Source organism: Rutidosis leptorrhynchoides, chromosome 4 (assembly GCF_046630445.1).
Source record: "Rutidosis leptorrhynchoides isolate AG116_Rl617_1_P2 chromosome 4, CSIRO_AGI_Rlap_v1, whole genome shotgun sequence".
Classification (NCBI taxonomy): Eukaryota; Viridiplantae; Streptophyta; class Magnoliopsida; order Asterales; family Asteraceae; genus Rutidosis; species Rutidosis leptorrhynchoides.
Window position 1 is genome coordinate 580632613 of NC_092336.1, and position 24735 is coordinate 580657347.

General features: G+C 36.5%; 1 protein-coding gene across 1 annotated transcript in view; it reads right to left on the reverse strand.

Annotated features, from left to right (window-relative positions):
• Positions 1-6331: 6331 nt before the first annotated feature.
• Positions 6332-24735, reverse strand: part of LOC139842840 (uncharacterized) — a 75553-nt gene continuing 57149 nt past the window's right edge. Inside the window, exon 2 of the mRNA XM_071832941.1 lies at positions 6332-7245. Coding sequence (XP_071689042.1) covers positions 6332-7245 — 914 coding nt within the window. The remainder of the gene's footprint in view (positions 7246-24735) is intronic.

The following is a 24735-nucleotide window of genomic DNA, read 5'->3' on the forward strand; positions in this document are numbered from 1 at the left end:
TGTACGATTTGTTCGGATCACAAGAGTTTGAAACATCTTTTTGATCAAAGATATTTGAATTATCGTCAACGTAGATGGATGGATGTGGTGAAAGATTATGATTGTGAAATACTTTATCATCCGGGCAAGACGAATGTGGTCGCGGATGCGTTAAGTCAAAAGAGTCATCACCCGGATTTACGATTGGGATTGTTACGTATGATTATTACTAACGATTTTCTTGAAAAACTTGGTGTGATTCAAATAGAGGCTTACGTTCACAACAAGCATGCGGAAGGAATTGTGGGGCAATCAGAATTCATTACTATGGGCTCGCGTGGTTTGTTGTCTTTTCAAGGAAGAGTGTGGGTGCCTAAGATGGGTGATTATCGACAAGTGCTACTTGATGAAGCACATAAGTCAAAGTATTCCATTCATCCGGGCGCGACGAAAGTGTATCTTGTTTTAAGGAAAGATTATTGGTGGCCGGGCATGAAACATGATGTTGTAAAGTATGTTGTGCAATGCGTCACGTGTTTGCAAGTTAAGGCCGAGTACCAAAAGCCGTATAGTAAGTTACAACCGTTAGAAATCCCGAAGTGGAAATGGGAGCACATTACCATGGATTTCATCACAAAATTACCTAAAACGGCGAGAACCCAATTCGATTCGATTTGGGTGATAGTTGATCGATTGACGAAGAGTGTCTTGTTTCTTCCCATTCGGGAAGCGATATCATCGGAGACTTTGGCTAAATTGTTTATCAAAGAGGTAGTCGCTCGACATGGGGTTCCTATATCTATTATTTCGAATCGAGATACCCGTTTTACATCTCGGTTTTGGGAAAAGTTTCATGAAGATATGGGCACACAATTGAAATTGAGCACGGCGTATCATCCTCAAACGGACGGTCAAACCGAACGTACGAATCAAACTTTGGAGGATATGTTACAGGCGTGTATTATTGATTTCGGTGGTAGTTGGGATGAGCACTTACCTTTGGTGGAATTCTCGTACAATAATAGTTATCATACTAGTATCGGGATGTCACCTTATGAGATGCTTTATGGGCGAAGATGTCGAACTCCGATTTGTTGGGGTGAGATTGGTCAAAAAGAAATCGGGAGTACCGATTTGGTCTTAGAAACGAATAGCAAGATTGATATGATTCGGGATCATTTTAAAAAGGCTCAAGATAGACAAAAGTCGTATGCCGACAAGCGTAGACGAATGATCGAATTTCAAGAAGGTGACATGGTGATGCTTAAGGTTTCGCCATGGAAAGGTGTTATTCGGTTTCGAAAACGGGGAAATTTAGCTCCTCGATTTATTGGTCCTTTTAAAATTTTAGCTCGTGTTGGTGAAGTCGCGTATCGTTTGGAATTACCCGAAGAGCTTGCGGGGATTCATAATACATTTCATGTTTCCCATCTCCGTAAGTGTCTTGCGGATGATTCATCATGGGTGCCGTTAGACGAGATTGAGCTAAACAATAAGTTAGAATATATTGAGGAGCCGATTGCCATACTTGATGAGAAGGTCAAAGGGTTGAGAAATAAAGAAGTGAGAACTTATAAAGTTCAATGGCATCGTAGTAAAGGTTCCGAGTTTACTTGGGAGCCCGAAGAATTCGTGTTAGTTTATCTTCCCTCTTGTCATGCGGCTTGGATAGCGAGGACGCGCTCCGATTCAAGTGGGGGAGAGTTGTAAGACCTTAATAAGTATTGTACAGCAGTGTAATTATGTTACATAAAGTATGGGCACTTTTGTGGAATTAAACCAAAGTCAGATTCTGCCCAGCTCTTTGTGCGCGCCGCACACATGTAGTGGTGCGCGCCGCGCACTGCTACTGTTGACGAATTCCAGCTTTTGTTTAAAAGATTAAATGAGGGGTAATCTTGTCTTTTCACATGGGGACGAGTTAGGCCTGTAAAGGCCAGCTTGGATGGTGGTTGAAGGCATATTCAACACTCCACCAACCTTATCACCTCTCCCATTCAATTCTAGAGTGAGAAACCCTTTAAGTGAGAGAAAGTTTAAATCCAAGAGGAAGAAGTTGCTTTCGGGTCAAATCACGTGCTTTAAAGTTGTTCGTCTCATCACTAGCTACATTGTGATTGTGGTGGTAAGCTCTAATCTTGATTTCCTTGTTTTAATTGGTTTAAGGGTTAGGGTTTGGATTAATGATGAACATAAAACCCATATGTGATGATTTTGGGTGTTCTTGGGTAAGATCGAGTCATTAAGACTCAATGGTAACTAACCTAGGGTTTCAAAGTGTTAATTGATGTTTATGAGTCCCAATTGGTTAGTAAATTACTAGCACACCTAGCTAATTGGTAAATGGGTGTTATTTGGGTATATGGGTGACCCAAAAGGGTGTGTTGATCTTAAAATGGGTCAAAATGACACTTGAATGGTGTGTGAGTTGGTTGATCAACTTGATTGGGTGATTGATTTGTATGCCTAATGTAATAGGTACGTAGCATTGAAGGTTACGAGTTTGATTTCTCACCAAGGCGTTAAGGTGAGTGGAATAATTATATATGTGCGTATATAGTGTATTTGCGTGCGGGCTTGTGGTTAGTGTTATCCGGGCGTGTGGATTCACTATAGTGTTATCCGGGCGTGTGGATTCACTACTCTTTTGTACGATGGGGACCACATGTGCGTGAAGGGTGGTTCGGTAAGTGCGGACGTCCACCTAGGGGGTTAGTGCATACTAACGGTCATTGTGCGAGTATCGTTCCCTTGTGTGTGTTATGGTTAACAATGGTTATTGTGTTGTAAGCGAAAGCATATTATATTGTTCGAGTTATATATATTTATGCGATTGTTATGCTAGCTTGTGGTATTGGAGGTTGGTAGCCTCGTATTGATGATAAGCTAATTGTGTTGCTAGCATGTATTCGGTATGTGTATTGAGTGGTTGCAAGTAGGTATATTATATATGTATGTGTATAATTATTGCATTCACTAAGCTTTGCTTACCCTCTCGTTGTTTATCTTTTTATATGCTCCGGTGTTGACAAGGGTAAGGGCATTCGTTTGGATTAGAGATCCCGCTTGTTGCTTAGGGGACGCTTTTGGGATGTTATAGCTTTTGGAGTTTGACCGAGATTTGGGTAGTTTAACCCCCAAACACCATGCTCATAGTGTCGTTTGGAAATTAAACTCTTATGGTCGAACTTTTATTCTTTTGAACGAAACTCGTAAAACGGCTGATGTGGGCCCCGTTTTGTAAAACTCATTTTATGTTTGAATCGTATGAGTTTTTCATATTAGAACATGTTGTGAAAAACGTTTCGTCTAAATATGTCGGGAAGTGGGAGATCTTTATTTGAAAAATTGAAAAATCGGACAGAACTGAAAATAGACCTGTGCGCGTCGCGCACCCTGAGGTGGTGCGCGTGGCGGACTCCCCTGTAATAATAAAAAAAAAAGTTCTTAAGCGTGTTCGATTGTATATTGGGTTGGGGTGTTACAGTTCTCGATATTGTTGATGTGCTGTTTCCATGATATCCATGTAATTAGCTCCACTTCGCCAATCTTTTTTTGAATTAATTGTAAATAGAAATAAAAACTTTGATTTCGTGACATTTTCCCTCATTTCTCATTAGTTGAGAGTTGTTCCTTTTGCGATCAGCGACACGATTATAGTTGGCTACAATCGTATTCCAAAACGAATCTTACGCTTGCAAGTTTTCGATTTGTGGATTCGAAGCCAACGTTCCGCGATTATTCTTTCTCTCTCTAATGTGCAAATCATAACTTGACATTTTGGGCTTTCACTTGTTTCGCCTACTTTTTTCTTTTTCTTTTCGTTGAGCTTTATTATTTTTTTAACAGCAGAACGGGATCACCTAGGGGGACTTAACCACCCACGCGTTCATCTCTCTGCAGTTGCATAACTCGCCCCCAATTGTTGTCCAGGAGAAAACCCGGCCCAATCCGAAGGCATGGGCGGTAAAACCCCCTCCCCCACTGCCCCTGCAACGCGATGTGCGAAAGACAATTTTGGATGGAATTCAAGGGTAAGGGGCAACATTGTGTGTAATGTTGCACCCCACGGGAGTTGAACTCCTGACCTCTCGCTAAGAGAGGCAGGCCACTACCAATTCAATTAGGTTATGTTAATGGTTGTGAAATGTATAGTATTTGTTGTAAAAAGAATTGTTGTTGTTGGTTAAATATGAATGGTTGTTGTTGTCAAAAGTATTGGTTGTGGTTGTTGAACAAAGTGTTGGTGTTGTTGATAAAATGCGTTTTATTGTGGTGCGAATTGTGAAATACTAGTTTGATTTGGAGAAGATTTGCTAACTTGATTTGATAACGAATTATTTCGTGACGACATTGGATTGTTCGTCATATAGTTGTAAAAATCGTTATTGTTTGGTTGACACATTTTTTTGATGAAATAGTAGATTGTATGAAATGGTAGAAAATTGTATGAAATGGTAGTAAAATTGGATAAAAATGATGTGTAAAATGGTTGTGTAATGGATTATAATTATAGTTGGGTAAATTTTTGTATTCAAAAAATATAAATAAAATAATAGATAGATATCGGTGACTTATTATTATAGTATTATTTTGTAATGTAATTTTGAATAAAAAAATAAAAAAAATAGCAAAAACAGAAGTTGACTGTGAATTCTTTCCGTCGAGCCATGTTGCAAGCGTGACTAGCGTGGCACTTAACGAAGTGATGCCTATCCTAGTTAATTCTTGATGATCGTGAATGAGTTTGATGATCACGAGATAGTAAGTGATCTTAGCGATTGGTTGATACAAAATATATGCCAAGGGAGATGATATTTTCAAATTGTATTTTGATAGATCCACTCATATTTACTAACTTACCCTTAATGAACCCTTTGTACAAATCTCTTACTAGTATCCACTGGAGGGTATTACTGAAATATTATACACAATTGTAGTGGATCTATCAAAATAAGAAGTGGAAATATCACCTCCCATATGGTAATCATGTCTTTATGTATGTGATACTGTATAAAATATAGGGGGAAACACTAAACAATGGTTGACCCCTCAAAATTGACATCTCGTCAATTTAAACCTATAAATAGTTAAGAACTTTTTTATCAACTCTTATATTGTGTTAATTGTGCATTTTATTTGTTGTAAACATTTGATTTGATGTATACATTGAAATGATCATATTTGATGAAAATATATTCGTTGAATTTTTATTTTTATTTTTAAAAAAAAATTAATACATGTGTCAACGATGTTCACAAGTGTTGTCACACTAGTAGCACTTGAATTACATCTCATGTATAATTTATTTGTATCGATGACATTATAAATTAATACTCCTCAAAAATTTCTTTCTAGACCATTAGAATATAAAATGCATCGTATATTTCTCTCTCAAATAACTATTATATCAATCAAATCAATCTAGCTACAAGCCTACAACCCATCAAAACTTACCAATGAAACCGAATTAGATGAAATGACACGAATTCATACTTCGGTACCTGATGCTGAAAACAAATAGACTAACTTTGCGTTTCCATTGTGAATCCGTGATATTTTTCAACACGAATGATAGTATAAAAAGACACTCTAGCATGACACTATAAGAGAAATTTCAATAGAGAATTCAACCACTTAAAAAAGGGTAACGATAACTCTATATACAAACTAGTTAATATCAAAACACCGTCAAGAGTAAATTTGTTTTAATTAGTTACTAGTTGATAAATGAGTAACGGTAAGTTACTAGTGATGTCAGACTAATGGTGCCATAAAAGGAATTATAAACCTAAACATACTTACTATAAGAACCAAATAATGTTTCGTAAGAACCATTTGGTTTCCCGTGTACACAAACAATTGTCACACTCACACCCTACCTATCCTATTATATCATCATGAAAGCACTAGATAACAATCGTGGGTCATGTACGGTATGATGTTCCTTGCAATTTTGCACATGTACCCCCAATTTATGTACTCCGTATATCGTAACAAAAGGTACCGTTGATATAGATGTAGTATTTTTTATAAGTACAAAAAACATATACAACCTTGTTCTAAGCCATACACCAATTATCAATATTTAAGGTGTTGTATGTTATTATAATAAAATCTAAAAAATTTATCGTTATTGTACAGCTAATTTTGATCGTTTACAAATCACCACTTCATATATTCATATAATATCAATAAAATATGGATATTTTTTTTTTTGAAAAGCAATAATTTTATTGATGAAAGGACAATTACAATGTTACATTCAATCGCCTAACATCAAACTCACGATCAAGCTATATACAAGACGCACCATGCTAACTAAACAAGACGTTAAAGTTAACAAGAGAGATTACAAGATTAAATTTTGAGGATTATGCAGCCATTCGTGCCAAACGAGGTCCTTTTTCTTACACCTCTTCGAGATCCATTCGAACGTTTTGACTTGTACCTCACATAACGCAACCGGGGGAGACCAACATTTCTTGTGGAAGGTCATTTGATTTCGGTTCCACCATATAAGGTACCCGCAAGTCCAAATAACCGCTTGCCAAATTTTAAATCCTATGTCCGACATTGTGATATTTGAATGAGCATGGAACATCTCCATAATGCTTAGCGATGACCCCATGCTAACACCCCACCAATCAAAAACTCTACGCCACACCTCGAAAGCATGCTTACAAAATATAAGAGCGTGATCAACCGATTCCACATCGTCGTCACAAAGTGGGCAACGAACGGAGTGGAGATCGATACCCCGCTTGTCTAACTCGACCAACGTCGCAAGCCTTTTCTTTCTAGACCTCCAAATGAAAACCTCAACCTTTTTTGGAACAAGATAGTTTCGCAAAGTTTCAAATAAATGAGTACCTCTTGGTAGCAGCTTTTCTTCAATAATAGACGTCATCGTTTTAGAAGTGAAGGATCCATTACTCGATAAATTCCATACCCATCTGTCCGGCCGATCCGATTCCAGCCTGCAGCTTTCGATCAGTCTGTCAAGAGCCGAGAGCTCAGCCCCTGTTCGCCCCGAAACTGTTCTTGACCAGCACCAATTCCCGATGAAGTTTGACCCGTCCCGTTTGATTCTATCACTGATTAGCGCTTGTTTGTTTGACTCTAGCCTGTATAAACGGTTGAAACGATCTTTGAGTGAACCAGAACCCGTCCAATTCTCATCCCAAAATAAGGTCTTCTTCCAATCACCTAGTTCTTTAACGAAGGAGTTGCTGAAAGAAACACCAAATGAATCGATGTATGCACCTGTTTTTACAATGTTAGCCCAAGTGGTATGGAAGTTAAATTATTTCAATGGGTAGTCTAGTGGTGGGAATTTGAGAATCATTAGTGGAGATCTAAGTTCAATCTCTATAAATTACATTTTGAAGTCTTGTCTTAGAAAAAAAAAAATGAAACTTAAACCTTTTTATCATGATTAAAAGATTAATTCCATGTTTTTTTATTTATTTATTTATTTTTTTTGTAGCGAACATGATAATGTAGGATAATCATTAATATTTGGCCGATAATCCAAAAGTTTAAGCTTATACCGGACTATATGATGAGTTTGTTGTAAACATGCTGTGACGACCCGAAAATTTTTGACCAAATTTAAACTTAATCTTTATATAATTTCGACAAGATAAGCAAAGTCTGTAATATTGATTCTCAAAATTTTTGAACTAATGTTATATATTCAGTTAACCTTTGACTGTTGACCGACGATTCACGAACATATATATGTATGTATATATATATATATATATATATATGTATATATATATATATATATATATATATATATATATATATATATATATATATATATATATATATATATATAGTGGTAGGATCAAGAGGGAAGTAACCATTCGGGGGGAAGCGAAAACTTTTTTTTTTTCGTTTTTTGAAAAAACTTTGTTCACGAACATTATAGATGAGATGAAAATATGAATATTTAGTAGAGACACTTTGTGATAAATGTTTTTATTTTGGCGGAAAAACGCTCGAAGAAGTAATATATAACAATTATCGTGTTTTTCGAGCGTATTTTGAGGTTTTAGCTATTGGGGTTTAGATATTAGGGCTTAGATATTAGGGTTTATAGGGTTTAGATATTAGGGTTTAGAAATTTAGGGTTTAGGGTTTAGATTTAGGGTTTAGATTTAGGATTTAGATTGAGTTTTTAACACGAACGGTTTAGAGTTTAGGGTTTAGGGTTTAGGGTTTGGTGTTTGGGTTTATGGAATAAACCCAAAACACCAAACCCTAAACCCTAAACTCTAAATCGGGCTAAATTTTACTTCACAAAACATGAAGAAAAAAAACGTTCATATTCTTCACGAATAATATTATCTTGAATGTTATTTTTGTCGATCGTTTTCCCGCCTAAATAATAACATTCATCACGAAGTGTCTTTTCTAAATGTTCATATTTTCGTGTGATCTTGATGGCGGATAAAAAAAAAATTTGCTTCCCCCCGATTGGTTACTTCCCCATTGATCCTGCCCCTATATATATATATATATATATATATATATATATATATATATATATATATATATATATATACACACACACAATAAGTTGGAATATTAATTATTAAAATTAATTAAAAATAACTTGCAATGTGTAATAAGACTGATTTATGTATACTAAATAAAGATATATACATATATATAATTTTAAGTTATTTAGTAAACGATAGTAACATTCGTTTGTTGATTCGATTGATATTTAGATAAGTGAACTAAAACGTTTAAGATGAACAAGTAAAACACTAATTTGCTACAGTATTTTCGAATTGCTACATTACCCAAAAAGCTACAGTGTTTTCGAAAATCACTATTTGCTACAGTAAAAAAAACTTTGCTACAGTAAAACACTATTTCAAAATGAAAATGTGTATATATATTTTACAAGGTGATAAAATAAAATAATCTTAAAACGATTTGATTTAAAATAATATTATTAAATATATATTAATAAATAACGAGACGTTGATTTATAGAAGCAAATGACCACAACACTCAAATGAATAAGTTACATTTCAATTAGTAAAATTATTGATGAATTAAGCCTAATTATTAATAAAGGTACAAGTCACCTAACGAAAAGTACTAGTTTTCTAAGCGTACGAAAATGCATTCGAGAAACCGGAACTGAGACATTAGTCGAGCGTAAATGTACGAGTCATCGGACCAAAAATTACAAGTCAACTATGCACGTGAATATAATATAATATATAATTAATTAATATAAATTAAATATTATATAATATATATATATATATATATATATATATATATATATATATATATATATATATATATATATATATATATATATATATATATTATATTTAATTATGTCGACAAGCTACACGATAAAATGATCATGAGCTGTAAAACATGCTCATGCGATCGCACGAGAAAACCACACACATCCCATGCGATCGCATGGGATGGCTGGGCATGTCAGGTTCTATAAATTCAGTCGAATTCGTTCCGTTTTTCACACACATACATATTACACTCTCTGTATTATATTTATATTATTCTTATTATTATCCTTATTATTATTATTATTATTATTATTATTATTATTATTATTATTATTATTATTATTATTATTATTATTATTATTATTATTATTATTATTAAGATTAATATTATTATTAATCTTATTATTGTTATTATTATTATTATTATTAGTATTAGTATTATTATTATTATCACATAAAATATTACGACGAGGTTATGCCCAAAAGATTTCAAAACAAGCTTTTCGAGTGGGATTGAGCTAAGGAAATTATTGTAAGACCCTAATAATAATTGTACAGCAGTGTAATTATGGTACATGACGTGTGGGTGACTTTGAAAATTAAAACAGAGGTCAGAAAGTGATCTGGGCTGGGTGCGCTCAACGCACACATAGGGGTGCGCGTGGCGCACTCCTCACTGTAGTCGGGTTCTGCTTATTTTAATTAGATATTTTGATGAGCTTTTTGGTAATTTCACTTGTGGATGAGTTTGAGGCCAGTAGGTCAGATCTTGGGGTGTCATTCACTCCATTTCCAACAACCTCATCCTATCCACTTCAATTTTAGAGAGAGAGTGAGATTCTTGTGTGAGAAAGCTCAAGCAAAGGAAAAAGGAGCTAGTTTTGAGACTTAGCTCGAGTTATAAAGTTGTTCAACTCCTCTCTAGCTACGTTTTGGTTGTAGTGGTATGTCCTAACTTTAATTTCCTTACTTTGATTTTGTGTAAGGGTTAGGGTTTGAGTAAATGGTGAACATAAAACCCATATTTGGCGATTTTGGGTGTTCTTGGGTAAGATTGAGTCATGTAGACTCAATATTAACTAACCTAGGGTTTAAAGTATTAATTGGGGTGTATGAACATAAATTGGTTAGCTAATTACTAGCACACCTAAATGTTTAGTAAATGGGTGTTAGGAGGGTTTGTGGAAGACCCGAAATGGGTGTGTTGACATTAAAGTGATTAAATGAGTAATTGTTGACCTAGTTGGGCAAGATGGGTGTGAAATGTCATAAGTTTGTGTAAGACGGTGTTGTTAGACCTTAATCACTAGCTTTTAGTGATACATGATGGGTCTTGATCTTAAATGACGGTTTTGGTAAATGGGGCATTTAATGAAATTAAGTCATTGAATGCACATGTGTAAATTGTTGGCATTTAGTCCAACTAGTTTGTGTGTTAATGGAGTACTTATTATATTAGGTACTTTGCTTTGAAGCTTGCGGAGTTATAAAATCGTCACCAAATTGTTAAGGTGAGTGGAGTAATTATACATGTATGTATATGGTGTATTTATTTGTATGCTATGGTATGACCCACGGAGCCGGGAGTGCCATAGTATGTGTGAGTGTACTATGATGTGAACCACGGAGCCGGTAGCATCATGGTGCACGTGTTGTGATGTGAACCACGGAGCCGGTAGCATCAAAGTGTGAACCACGGAGCCGGTAGCACTATAAAAATTAGGTGTGAACCACGGAGCCGGTAGCACCGAAGTGTGAACCATAGAGCCGGTAGCACTATAAAAGAGTATGACTCGAATGCGTAGTGACGTGAACCACGGAGCCGGTAGCGTCATAGCATTATGTATGGTGTGAACCACGGAGCCGGTAGCACCATGACGTGTGAATGGTTAACCATATAGCTTGTGTATGTGTTGTTGTATAGCATAATATATTATTTTGGTGAATATGCTAATGATTATGCTAGTTGCGGTATTTGGAGGTTATTAGCTTATACTCGGAGTTTGTATGCTAATTGTTGTTACTAGCGATTGTTACGGTGTATGTAAGTGTATGCAAGTAGGTATATTATATATGTATAATTATTGCATTCACTAAGCTTTGCTTACCCTCTCATTGTTTATCTTTTTATAGGCTCCGGCGTTGACAAGGGTAAGGGCATTCGATTGGATTAGAGATCCCGCTTGTTGTTTAGGGGACGCTTTTGGGATGTGATAGCTTTTGGAGATTGACCGAGACTTGGGTAGTTTAACCCCAAACACCATGCTCATAGTGTCGTTGGGAAATTTAACTAATGTGGTCGAAACTCATGATTTGTACGAAACTCGTAAAACGGTCGATGTGGGCCTCGTTTTGTAAAACTCATTTTATGTTTGAATCGTATGAGTTTTTCATATTAGAACATGTTGTGAAAGGCGTTTCGTCAAATTATGTCGGGAAGTGGGAGATCTTTATTTGAAAATTTGCAAAACCGGACAGAACTGATTTGGGGCTTGTGCGCGCCGCACACCCTGTGGTGGTGCGCGTGGCGCACTCTACTGTTATAAAAAAAAAAATTTTGTTTCACTTAATCGGTTGGTTATTGGTTTGGGTTGTTACAAGTGGTATCAGAGCATGGTCTAAGGGATTTAGGCGACTTGAGATAGGTGCCTAGACTTAGATTTTTTTGTGTATGCGCTTTATGCGGGACTTGTAGGAGACGGGTTGGACCTGGAGTTGATTAGTGCTTAGGTTTATGTGAACTAACCTTGCGCTAATTGTTTTGTGTTGTGTTAGCAATCATCAAGCGAGATAGACGTTGTACTAGCAAGTTAATGCAACGTGCTCGCGTAACAATGATTAGCTACCATTGTTAGGGGTCCAAATCGTGTCAAACAAGTGATGTACGATGATTGTTGAGCAAGATAGGGTAGTGTGGTGTATATGTATATGTATACGTGTTATGTCTTTTCGTTTCGTTGTTTAAATCTTTTCTGTTTTATAGAATAAAGATGAGAAATGGACACGACACCAATGATGGAAGTACGAGTGAGGACGTTGAGTTCACGGCCAAGGTTGAGGCCATCTTTAAACGTCAAAAAGCGGAGTTTCTTGAAGATGTTAAGAAGATGTTCCTAGATACGATTGACGAGCAACTAGTCAATGTGGTAAAGGAGCAAGTTAAGACCGTTCTTCAAGAGGATAATGTGGGGAGACGGGACTTCTTCTATAAGAATTTCAAGGACTCTCAACCTCCCACCTTCGATGGTGAACGTGACCCACTTAAGAGTGCCTGTTGGATCTCCGATATAGAGGGGGCTTTTCGTACATGTGAATGCCCTCTCGATAAAAAGACGAGATATGGTTGTAGCATGTTAAGAGGTGATGCTAAATTGTGGTGGGACGCGAAGATCCAACTTTATGGCGAAGAACAATGCATGGAATTCACTTGGGATGAATTCAAGAAGGAGTTTTTCGACGAATACCGAACTTCGGCCGATCTTACAAGGCTTAAGGACGAGCTATGTTCCTTAAGGCAAGGGTCGATGGATTTGAACACTCTCAAATCCATTTTCTTGTCAAAGACCCAATTTTGCCCGGAGTATGTCGGGAATAATAAAATGTTGAAAGAAGATTTATACCGAATCTTGAACGATAACTATCAAGAAAAGATTAGTGTAAATGTGGTAAAAAGCTTTGATGAATTGCTCAACATGGCAAAGGTTTTTGAGGCGCTCGTTTTGAGAAAGAGTGGCTTTACTTTCGGCAAAAGAAAGTTTGAGGGTTCGAGCCATTAGAACTTTTCAAACAAGAATAGCAAGAAGGGCTCCGAAAGCGTTGGTAGTGTGAAGAAGGGTGCGTCCTGGGGCTTTGGACCCAAATGTTATAATTGTGGACGACAAGGACACATGGCTCGTGATTGTACGAATGCATCATCTACACCCAAGCTCACTTGTTATAATTGTGGTAAAGAAGGGCACAAGAGGCCGGAATGTCCCGATTTGAATAATGATCATGTTAAGAAGTTAGAGAAGGCGGCGGGTACGGCTAGGGGTCACAATTATTTGATGACCAATGAGGAAGCCAAGCAATCTAACGAAGTTGTTTTAGGTACTTTCATGGTTAATTCAAATCCGGCAAGGATACTCTTTGATAGTGGTGCAAACTTGTCGTTTGTGTCACCAAAATTTGTGCCTAAACTTAATAACAGTTAGCTAAGTTAAGTCGTCCGATAGAAGTTGAAATAGCGGATGGCAAGACGGTGCTAGTGGTTGATGTGTGTAAAAATTGTAATGTTGTGTTTGGTGCCGAAAATTTTAAAATCGATCTCATTCCGATGACTTTGGGTGATTTTGATATCGTTGTTGGTATGGATTGGCTCGATCATAATAGAGCCGATATTGCATGCCATGAAAAATCTATTCGAGTGAAGACCCCAAGTGGGGGAGAGTTAATTATTCACGGCGATAAACGAAGAAGACTTGTGCCGATATGCACTTTTGCACGGGCACGTCGTTTCCTTGTTAGTGGTGGCATGGCTTTTCTTGCCCATGTTGTTGATACTCGAGATGAGCCACCATCCATTCGTGAAATTCCGGTGGTGAATGAATTTGAAGACGTTTTTTCGGATGAGTTACCGGGTGTTTCGGCGGAAAGACAAGTTGAATTTCGCATTGAGTTGGTTCCGGGGGCTACCCCCATTGCTAAAACTCCTTATCGTTTAGCACCAACGGAAATTGTAATGACCCGTCAAAGTCGCTATTGACGCGGCACGTTAATCATTGATTCCACAGTGAGGTTTTGACCTATATATGACACGTTTTGATAAAATATTGCATTCATTAAAATACGTGACTTTCTAAACATAGAAAGTCATAATCATGTGGGCGAGTGGTTAGGTATAAGCAAAACTCCAAAATACATAAGTCTTTAATTTACAGGTTGACATCACAGTCCAATTATTTATTACACAACACAGTTTTATTTAGAATGCAATAAACTTTATACGAAGCATGAAAGACTCCATGCAGGCAGCAAGCACATCACATCGGAAGCAGTCTAAGGACCTGAGAATAAAACATGATAAAAAGGTCAACACGAATGTTGGTGAGTTATAGGTTTAATTGCTCGAGTCATAAGTATATAAAGATAGACCACAAGATTTCATCAAAAGTTTATCAATAGATTCTACGTAACAGAGCACCCTGGTAACTAAACTTAACGCTATAAGGATAATTACCCCATTCATTTTAATACACGTAAACCAACGTGTCATAAACTCAAATAACATACGTCCGTTAAAAGGCTAGCGCTCTAGCTCGGACGGGGATGCCAAGCCCTATGGATCCATATACAATTATTCGCGCCCACCAGTCCATATCCTATGTACTGGCAACTACTAGTTACCAAATCTAAGGGATTTTCGGTTTAACTCAGTGTAGAATTTAGTTAGTACTTGTGTCTTATTGCGTTTAAAATAAATTGCATGTATTCTCAGCCCAAAAATATTTAAAGTATTTAAAAAGGGAGACTATAAACTCACAGTTCAATATTGAGACTCAATATTGTAGGCAAATTGCGTAGACGTAATGATGGTAGACGACTGTATGGTTGGCCTTGGATTCAAGAACAATTCCCCGAATAATACCTTAGCTTAAAGCGGTTTGAAACTCGAAAAAAACACCCGCGTATATACCTTATTATTATTAAACTTAAATTATAAATTATAATTATAAATATAATATAAATATAAGAAAGATTAGAGAGATAGAGATGGTGTTACTTCGTCGAGCAAACTGACCTTTTATAATACTTTTCCATTTACTGTAGCTCATGCGATCGCATGAGTTTTCAGTGTTTTTGCCACGCGATCGCATTGCCGCCTTTTCCATTTTTGTTTACTAGTTCGTCGACATCAAATAGTGTTTATTGTAGCAAATAGTGTTACTGTAGCAAATAGTGTTTACTGTAGCAAATAGTGTTTAATGTAGCAATTCAATGTAGCACTGTAGCAAAATACGGTTTCACTGTAGCAAATAGTGTTTTACTGTAGCAAATAGTGTTTTACTGTAGCAAAGTCTTTTTTACAGTAGCAATTAGTGTTTTACTTGTACATCTTATAATATATATATATATATATATATATATATATATATATATATATATATATATATATATATATATATATATATATATATTACATAATATTAAATCATATAGAGAATTGGTTTAAATTAGTCAAAATTTTCCGGATCATCACAGAAATGCAAGAGTTGTTAAATCAAACCCAAGAGTTGCTTGAAAAGGGTTTCATTCGACCGAGTGCTTCGCCATGGGGCGCTCCGGTTTTATTCGTGAAGAAGAAGGATGGTAGTATGCGGATGTGCATCGATTATCGGGAGTTAAATAAAGTGACGATCAAAAATCGTTATCTATTGCCTCAGATTGACGATTTGTTCGACCAACTCCAAGGTGCAACGTATTTCTCTAAAATCGACCTACGGTCCGGCTATCACCAAATGCGGGTCCGTGAGGAAGATATCAAGAAAACGACTTTTCGAACGCGTTATAGGCATTTTGAATTCGTAGTTATGCCTTTTGGTCTTACAAATGCACCGGCGGCATTCATGGATCTTATGAACCGAGTGTGCCAACCTATGTTGGACAAGTCGGTAATTGTGTTCATTAACGACATACTTGTCTATTCGAAGAGTATGAAGGAACATGAACATCATTTGCGGTGCGTGTTAAAGACGTTGCGGAAGGATAAGTTGTATGCTAAATTCTCCAAATGTGAATTTTGGCTAAAGGAAGTTCAATTCCTTGGCCATATTGTGAACGAAAATGGTATTCAAGTAGATCCGGGGAAGATAGAGACGGTAAAGAGTTGGGGACGACCGACTATGCCTACAGAGATCCGAAGTTTTCTCGGATTGGCCAGTTATTATCGTCGGTTTATCCAAGACTTTTCCAAGATTGCTTCTCCATTGACAAAATTGACGAGAAAGAAAGCAAGATTTAATTGGGAGAACGAGCAAGAAATTGCCTTTCAATTGTTAAAAGAGAAGTTATGTCAAGCTCCGGTGTTAGTATTGCCGGAAGGGGTAGAAGACATGACGGTTTATTGTGACGCGTCTTTAAATGGGCTCGGGTGTGTTCTAATGAAAAGAGGTAAAGTCATCGCATATGCCTCCCGACAATTAAAAGAACACGAAACGAGATATCCGACTCATGATCTTGAGTTGGCGGCGGTTGTTCATTCGTTGAAAATTTGGCGCCATTACTTGTATGGTGTCAAGTGTACGATTTATTTGGATCACAAGAGTTTGAAACATCTTTTTGATCAAAGGGATTTGAATTATCGTCAACGTAGATAGATGGATGTGGTGAAAGACTATGATTGTGAAATACTTTATCATCCGGGTAAGGCGAATGTGGTCGCGGATGCATTAAGTCGAAAGTGTCAACATCCGGCGATACGAGTGGGATCGTTGCTCATGATTATTACTAACGATTTCCTTGAAAAGCTCGGCGAGGCTCAAATAGAAGCTTTTGTTAACAATAAGCATGAGGAATGAATAGTGGGACAAACGGAGTTTATTACCTTAGGTCCGCATGGTTTGTTATCTTTTCAAGGAAGAGTGTGGGTGCCTAAAATGGGTGATCATCGACGAGTGCTACTTGATGAAGCACATAAGTCAAAGTATTCCATTCACCCGGGCGCGACGAAAATGTATCTTGATTTGAGGAAAGAGTATTGGTGGCCGGGCATGAAACGTGATGTTGTTAAGTATGTTGAACAATGCGTCACGTGTTTGCAAGTGAAAACCAAACACCAAAAGCCGTATGGTAAGTTACAACCGTTAGAAATCCCAAAATAGAAATGGGAGCACATTACCATGGATTTCATTACAAAATTACCAAAGACGGCGAGAACCCAATTTGACTCGATGTGGGTAATAGTTGATCGATTGATGAAGAGTGCCTTGTTTCTTCCCATCCGAGAAGTGATATCATCGGAGACTTTGGCTAAATTGTTTATCAAGGAGGTGATAGCGAGACACGGGGTTCCTATATCTATTATTTCAGATCGAGATACCCGTTTCACATCTCGGTTTTGGGAGAAGTTTCATGAAGATATGGGTACACAATTGAAATTGAGCAAGACGTATCATCCTCAAACGGACGGTCAAACCGAACGTACTAATCAAACTTTGGAGGATATGTTACGGGCGTGTATTATTGATTTCGGTGGTAGTTGGATGAGCACTTGCCTTTGGTGGAATTCTCGTACAATAATAGTTATCATACTAGTATCGGGATGCCACCTTTTGAGATGCTTTATGGGCGGAGGTGTCGAACTCCGATTTGTTGGGGTGAAATTGGTCAAAGAGAAATCGGGAGTATCGATTTGGTTTTAGAGACGAATAGTAAGATTGATATGATTCGGGCTCATTTGAAAAAGGCTCAAGATAGACAAAAGTCGTACGCCGACAAACGTAGGCGAATGATCAAAATCCAAGAAGGTGACATGGTGATGCTTAAGGTTTCACCATGGAAAGGTATTATTCGGTTTCGAAAACGGGGAAAGTTAGCTCGTCGGTTTATTGGGCCATTCAAGGTTTTAGCTCGTGTTGGTGAAGTCGCGTATCGTTTGGAATTACCCGAAGAGCTTGCGGGGATCCATAATACATTTCATGTTTTCCATCTCCGTAAGTGTCTTACGGATGATTCTTCTTGGGTGCCATTAGATGAGATCGAGCTAAACAATAAGTTAGATATATTGAGGATCCGATTGCTATACTCGATGAGAAAGTCAAAAGATTGAGAAATAAAGAGGTGAGAACTTTTAAAGTTCAATGGTGACGGAGTAACGGTTCTGAGTTTACTTGGGAGCCCGAGGAGTTTGTGTTAGTTTATCTTCCCTCTTGTAATGCGGCTTGGATCGCGAGGACGCGCTCCGATTCAAGTGGGGGAGAGTTGTAAGACCCTAATAATAATTGTACAGCAGTGTAATTATGGTACATGAAGTGTGGGTGACTTTGTATATTAAAATAGAGGTCAGAGAGTGATCTGGGCTGGGTGCGCTCAGCGCACACATAGGGGTGCGCGTGGCGCACTCTTCACTGTTGCCGGGTTCTGCTTATTTTAATTAGATATTTTGATGGGCTTTTTGGTAATTTCACTTGTGGACGAGTTTGAGGCCAGTAGGTCAGATCTTGCGGTGTCATTCACTCCATTTCTAACAACCTCATCCTATCCACTTCAATTTTAGAGAGAGAGAGAGAGTTAGATTCTTGTGTGAGAAAGCTCAAGCAAAGGAAAAAGGAGCTAGTTTTGAGACTTAGCTCGAGTTATAAAGATGTTCATCTACTCTCTAGCTACGTTTTAGTTGTAGTTGTATGTTCTAACTTTAATTTCCTTACTTTGATTTTGTGTAAGGGTTAGGGTTTGGGTAAATGGTGAACATAAAACCCGTATTTGGCGATTTTGGGGGTTCTTGGGTAAGATTGAGTCATGTAGACTCAATATTAACTAACCTAGGGTTTAAAGTATTAATTGGGGTGTATGAACATAAATTGGTTAGCTAATTACTAGCACACCTAAATGTTTAGTAAATGGGTGTTAGGAGGGTTTGTGGAAGACCTGAAATGGGTGTGTTGACATTAAAGTGATTAAATGAGTAATTGTTGACCTAGTTGGGCAAGATGGGTGTGAAATATCATAAGTTTGTGTAAGACGGTGTTGTTAGACCTTAATCACTAGCTTTTAGCGATTGATGATGGGTCTTGACCTTAAATGACGGTTTTGGTAAATGGGGCATTTAATGAAATTAAGTCATTGAATGCACATGTGTAAATTGTTGGCATTTAGTCCAACTAGTTTGTGTGTTAATGGAGTACTTATTATATTAGGTACTTTGCTTTGAAGCTTGCGGAGTTATAAAATCGTCACCAAATTGTTAAGGTGAGTGGAGTAATTATACATGTATGTATATGGTGTATTTATTTGTATGCTATGGTATGACCCACGAAGCCGGGAGTGCCATAGTATGTGTGAGTGTACTATGATGTGAACCACGGAGCCGGTAGCATCATGGTGCACGTGTTGTGATGTGAACCACTGAGCCGGTAGCATCAAAGTGTGAACCACGGAGCCGGTAGCACTATAAAAATTAGGTGTGAACCACGGAGCCGGTAGCACCGAAGTGTGAACCACAGAGCCGGTAGCACTATAAAAGAGTATGACTCGAATGCGTAGTGACGTGAACTACGGAGCCGGTAGCGTCATAGCATTACGTATGGTGTAAACCACGAAGCCGGTAGCACCATGATGTGTGTATGGTTAACCATATAGCTTGTGTATGTGTTGTTGTATAGCATAATATATTATTTTTGTGTATGTGATGTTTTATAATATATTATTTTGCTCATGATTTGTACGAAACTAGTAAAACGGCCGATGTGGGCCCCGTTTTGTAAAACTCATTTTATGTTTGAATCGTATGAGTTTTTCATATTAGAACATGTTGTGAAAGGAGTTTCGTCAAATTATGTCGGAAAGTGGGAGATCTTTATTTGAAAATTTGCAAAACCGGACAGAACTGATTTGGGGCTTATGCGCGCCGCGCACCCTGTGGTGGTGCGCGTGGCGCACTCTACTATTATAAAAAAAAAAAAAATTTTGTTTCGCGTAATCGGTTGGTTATTGGTTTGGGTTGTTACAATTATGAGTTATAATTGCTCATGAGTCAAACTAGTGTTTATCATCTCCGTTGCGCCTATGTATTTTCCTGCAATATTGAATCTCAATATTGATACGTGAGCATTTATATCTTATCTTTTATATATTTAATAGTGTATCCATGTCTAGTGCTCGAGTATATATGTTTATGCATGCTTGTATGCTTTAATTTTGTCGTTAGATAGTTTATGATGAATCACGAATTTGATACATATGCTACTGATATAAAGTATATGATATGCATGTTTTTGGAAAGCTGGCGAAAAATTATTAACTTTTCATTTAGAAATCGCGTGATTTCGATGAACAGATTAAAAGATATGAACTGAATTATGGTTAACGTTAATTGAAATTGTGTTATAAACTGTAAATTAATATTTAAACAACTTGTCTATGAGATTGATAAATTGGATTTTTAGATATTACTAATCGAGTAAATGAATTTCTATATAAGGCACGTCTCATTTTGTTGAACAATTGTCAAAGTTGACTGTCTTATCATGTTTTAAAGCTTTATAAACACTATAATCTGATTTTACAAGTATTGGAAAGCTATGTGAAATAATAAAATATTTTCGATTGCCATGATAATTCAAATATAATATAGCTCATGAAATAAATAATATTTTGAGTTTGATAAACTATAAATTCGTTCAATTATCAAGATTTATACTATGATAATAAACATGTATAGATTTAAAGATCATATTGGGTCAGGTTGACTTTTGAGATGACTTTTGCTAACTTTTTCATGTTGCTCTCGAGCATTAGGATTGTGATACACCATGACCCGACCTAGCTTGTTAGACATTTATTGACCAACATATATTCTCTAGGTTGAGATCTACGGTTATTTTGCATTATGAGTTTCGGTCACATTTTGGTGAATGACCTTATGTGCTGCTAAGGTGAGTTTCATTTGCTCCCTTTTTAAATGCTTTTGCAATATATATTTTTGGGCTGAGAATACATGCACTTTATTTTAAACACAATCGATACAAGTACATATTAAATTCTACACTGAGTTTGAACCGAAAATCCCTTAGCTTTGGTAACTAGTAACTGCCAGTTATAAGAACTGGTGGGCGCGATTAGTAGTATATGGATCCATATGGCTTGATATCCCCGTCCGAGCTAGAGCACTAGCCTTTTAACGGACGTATGTTATTTGAGAAGCGTACACGTTGGTTTGCGTGTATTATTAAGATGATTATACAAAGGGTACAAATTATATATACGTTAAGTTTAGTTACCAGGGTGCTCAATTACGTAGAATCTTTTGATAAACGTTTCGGATGAAACAAATGAAATCTTATGATCCACCTTTATATACAGATTATTCGCAACATTAAAAACTATGAACTCACCAACCTTTGTGTTGACACTTTTAAGCATGTTTATTCTCAGGTTTCTAGAAGTCTTCCACTGTTTGCTTATACGTTATACAAGATATGTGCATGGAGTCATACATGCTTTATTCGAGAAAACTTTGCATTCACAAAATCATCAGCATGTATCTTATATTGACTGCATTGTCAACGGATGTATTATGGTAAACTATTATATACGGTGATTGTCTATACGTAGAAATCATCAGACGTCGAAAACCTTGGATTTATATATTCATTTATGGAGTGCCTTTTCAAAAGAATGCAATGTTTACAAAACGTATCATATAGAGGTCAAAACCTCACTATGAAATCAATGAATGATGTATTCGTCCAAGTGGATTTGGACGGGTTATCACAGTTGGCATCAGAGCTTGAGGTCATAGGGAACCAGAATTTGCATTAGTGTGTTTAACTGATAATTGTTAGGATGCATTAGTGAGTCTGGACTATGACCGTATCTATTTTTACCGAGTTTTGCTTACCATTTATTGTCGGAAATTACTTGCTTATCATTATTAAGCCTAGACACGTTTCCTGCATTTATTACATACATAGTGTACAGACGAATTCGTATCTTAGCGTATCTATTACTGTAAACTTTGCTTGACATCTTCCGAAAATTCCTCCGTGATTTATGGAATTTTGGTATTATATATACATATGTAAATTATGTATTGATGAGTACCAATCTAAATTCTATAATCTATTTTATATCAAAAATCATCTCCCTAATTATACAAGATGGATCCCGTATCTAGTTCAAATTCCTTAAACTCCGACAGCTATTCCGATATGGATATTCACCTGAATTCCAAAGACAGTGTAACCGGAATGGATCAACCAATCAGCCATCACCTATTCTGGATGAATTGGGGATGGGTTCGTAGCCTACTTAGTCATTGGAGACAAGAAGAAGGCGATCCCTTCCATCCACCACATTCACCTCTTGGCGAAGAACCTGAAGCACTTACCGGGGAACCTGTTCGTAATACCATTTTCTCTCTCATTTCCAGAGTATCTCGTCATGAGTATATATTATCTCAAATTCTGGATCTTATTCATCCACTCGTCCGAACCGCCAATCATCCCGGTGTAGTAGAAGAAGTTAACGAGCTTCGCGCTCGGGTAGTGGCTTTGGAGAATATGGTGCAAAGGTTACAAGCACCAGCAGCATCACCGACATCCACAGTACCACCATCATCATCATCATCAACACCAACAGTATCATTACCACCACCAACAACAACATCCGCATCCCACACCTCAACATCACAATCTGTACCTCGAACATCAACGTCATACGCACCATAGATACCAAGGGTACCAACAACAATAACCGATGAAGTATTGATTCATAACTTCATTGAAAAAATATTCTACGGCAACTATATAATATCTAAAGCTTTAGAGATTATATATTCTAGTCCTAATCAAAAACCAGATGAGATTAATATTATGTTAACTCATCAAATCCATGATTACATCTAAGGAAAATATATATGTAGGTATATTTTCATAAAGATTGTAATTCTTTTGTGCAAACTATTAATGGTGAGAATATTTTAACGGGTAGGTAATACCCGAGAGTTATATAAATTCACAATTAATATGTTACATTCTTCGATTCTGATTCAACAAATCATCAACTATGCTCACTACTTTCACAACGAGATACATTCTTTCATAGAAATCAAAACAACCATTCTCATCCAAATTTGATTACATATTCTGATTTTGACAAATCAGAATCCAAGTTAAGATTTAACAGAAAACATCACTCTTAGATTCTTACATCTTTCAAAGCTATACTTTGACTTCAAAACTGTGCTAAAACATCATTTCTATTCATAAAACCCAGAAAAATATTTGTATCATTCAAAATTCTAGAACATCATATGTATCTTGACAATTACAATCTTCATGCAAACCCTTCAAACTTTTGAAAACACCTCGGATTGATAACCGACGATTCGGTTATGATAACTTTGAATGCTGATGAAGCAGCAAAAACTGTAAACAACCTTAACAGCCAAAAGTTTTATGATTAAGAATAGTGTGTTGGCAAAGCTCAGAAAAAGAGAAGGTTTGGAACTGGAAATCAGATTGAACAAACTATGAAGGAGGCTATGGACAAATTACAAAGACTAAACCTGCCATCAAAGAATCTAAATGATTCAGTATCTGCTGAAGTCATTAACGAATACCATGCTCCTGACTCTAAACCTTTACGGACAAATCTTCTTTATCATCTTTCGATATAAGAAATTCTAAGATATCATCGTATCTTTCATTATAAATATCCTGGATATTTCTAAAGATATTTTCGTAACTATTCTTATCTGAAATCATTTATCTCCTCGCGTTATCTGTATTATATCATAAAGGAAACTGTTTAGTTTCTATATTCGGTAAACCTTCGAGTTTAAATTATGGATATTTTTGAAGTAGTGTTGGGAACTGAAGCATGAGGTGGTATAATATAATGACACCTGATCAACGTGATTATATTACAGTAAGTCATGCTGAGTTTCTAATAGAACATGATAAAGGTTCACAGATCATGCCCTCATCATGAACCATGTTACATAACTCTTTCATTCTATTTAACCTCTAAACATATCAAGAAAATATTTTTCTTGATGATTCGGTCTTTTTCAAATATTCTGGTAATTTGACAAATTAAATCATGCTATTACCTTTTCTTTCTGCTTTGTATATTAAGATCATTCGAAACTCCATATCTACGAATTCTGGATCATTATTCGCTTGATTTAAAGTCGGGAAGATAAAACAAAAGCATTAAGCTTCAAAATATCAATAGGAGTATAAATCACAGTAAATTGGAGAGAGTATTAACTGTGGATGTCAATGATTATGGAAAGACAGAAGCAGGGACATTTAAATATAAGGGAAGATATAAAACCCAACAGCCACCCAGAAATTATAAACCGTATATATCAATGCATATAGTAATATAAAGACAAGGAAGGACTAAAAACACTATAAAACCAAGAGTATAGTAGAAGTGAATAGATTCTTCTGGCGGAAGATGAAAAAGAAGAATGACAGATATAAAAGTTAGGAGTATATCAAGAATCAGAACTGGATAGAGCATTTTGACGAATGCTTTAAAATATGAATTAAGGGAGAAAGAATAAAAGGTATGAGCTATGGAAAATAAGGAAACGAAGAGGGTGGATTTATAGTGAAATATCCGACAGAGAAATCAAAACAGATTATCGCATTTAACCAAAGAAGATTCTATCTCCTTAAATACCGAAGAATCAAATCTTATTACGAAGATTTTCTCTAAATCCCTTGAATTCCGAAAATCAACTGTGACTACGTCACCGGTT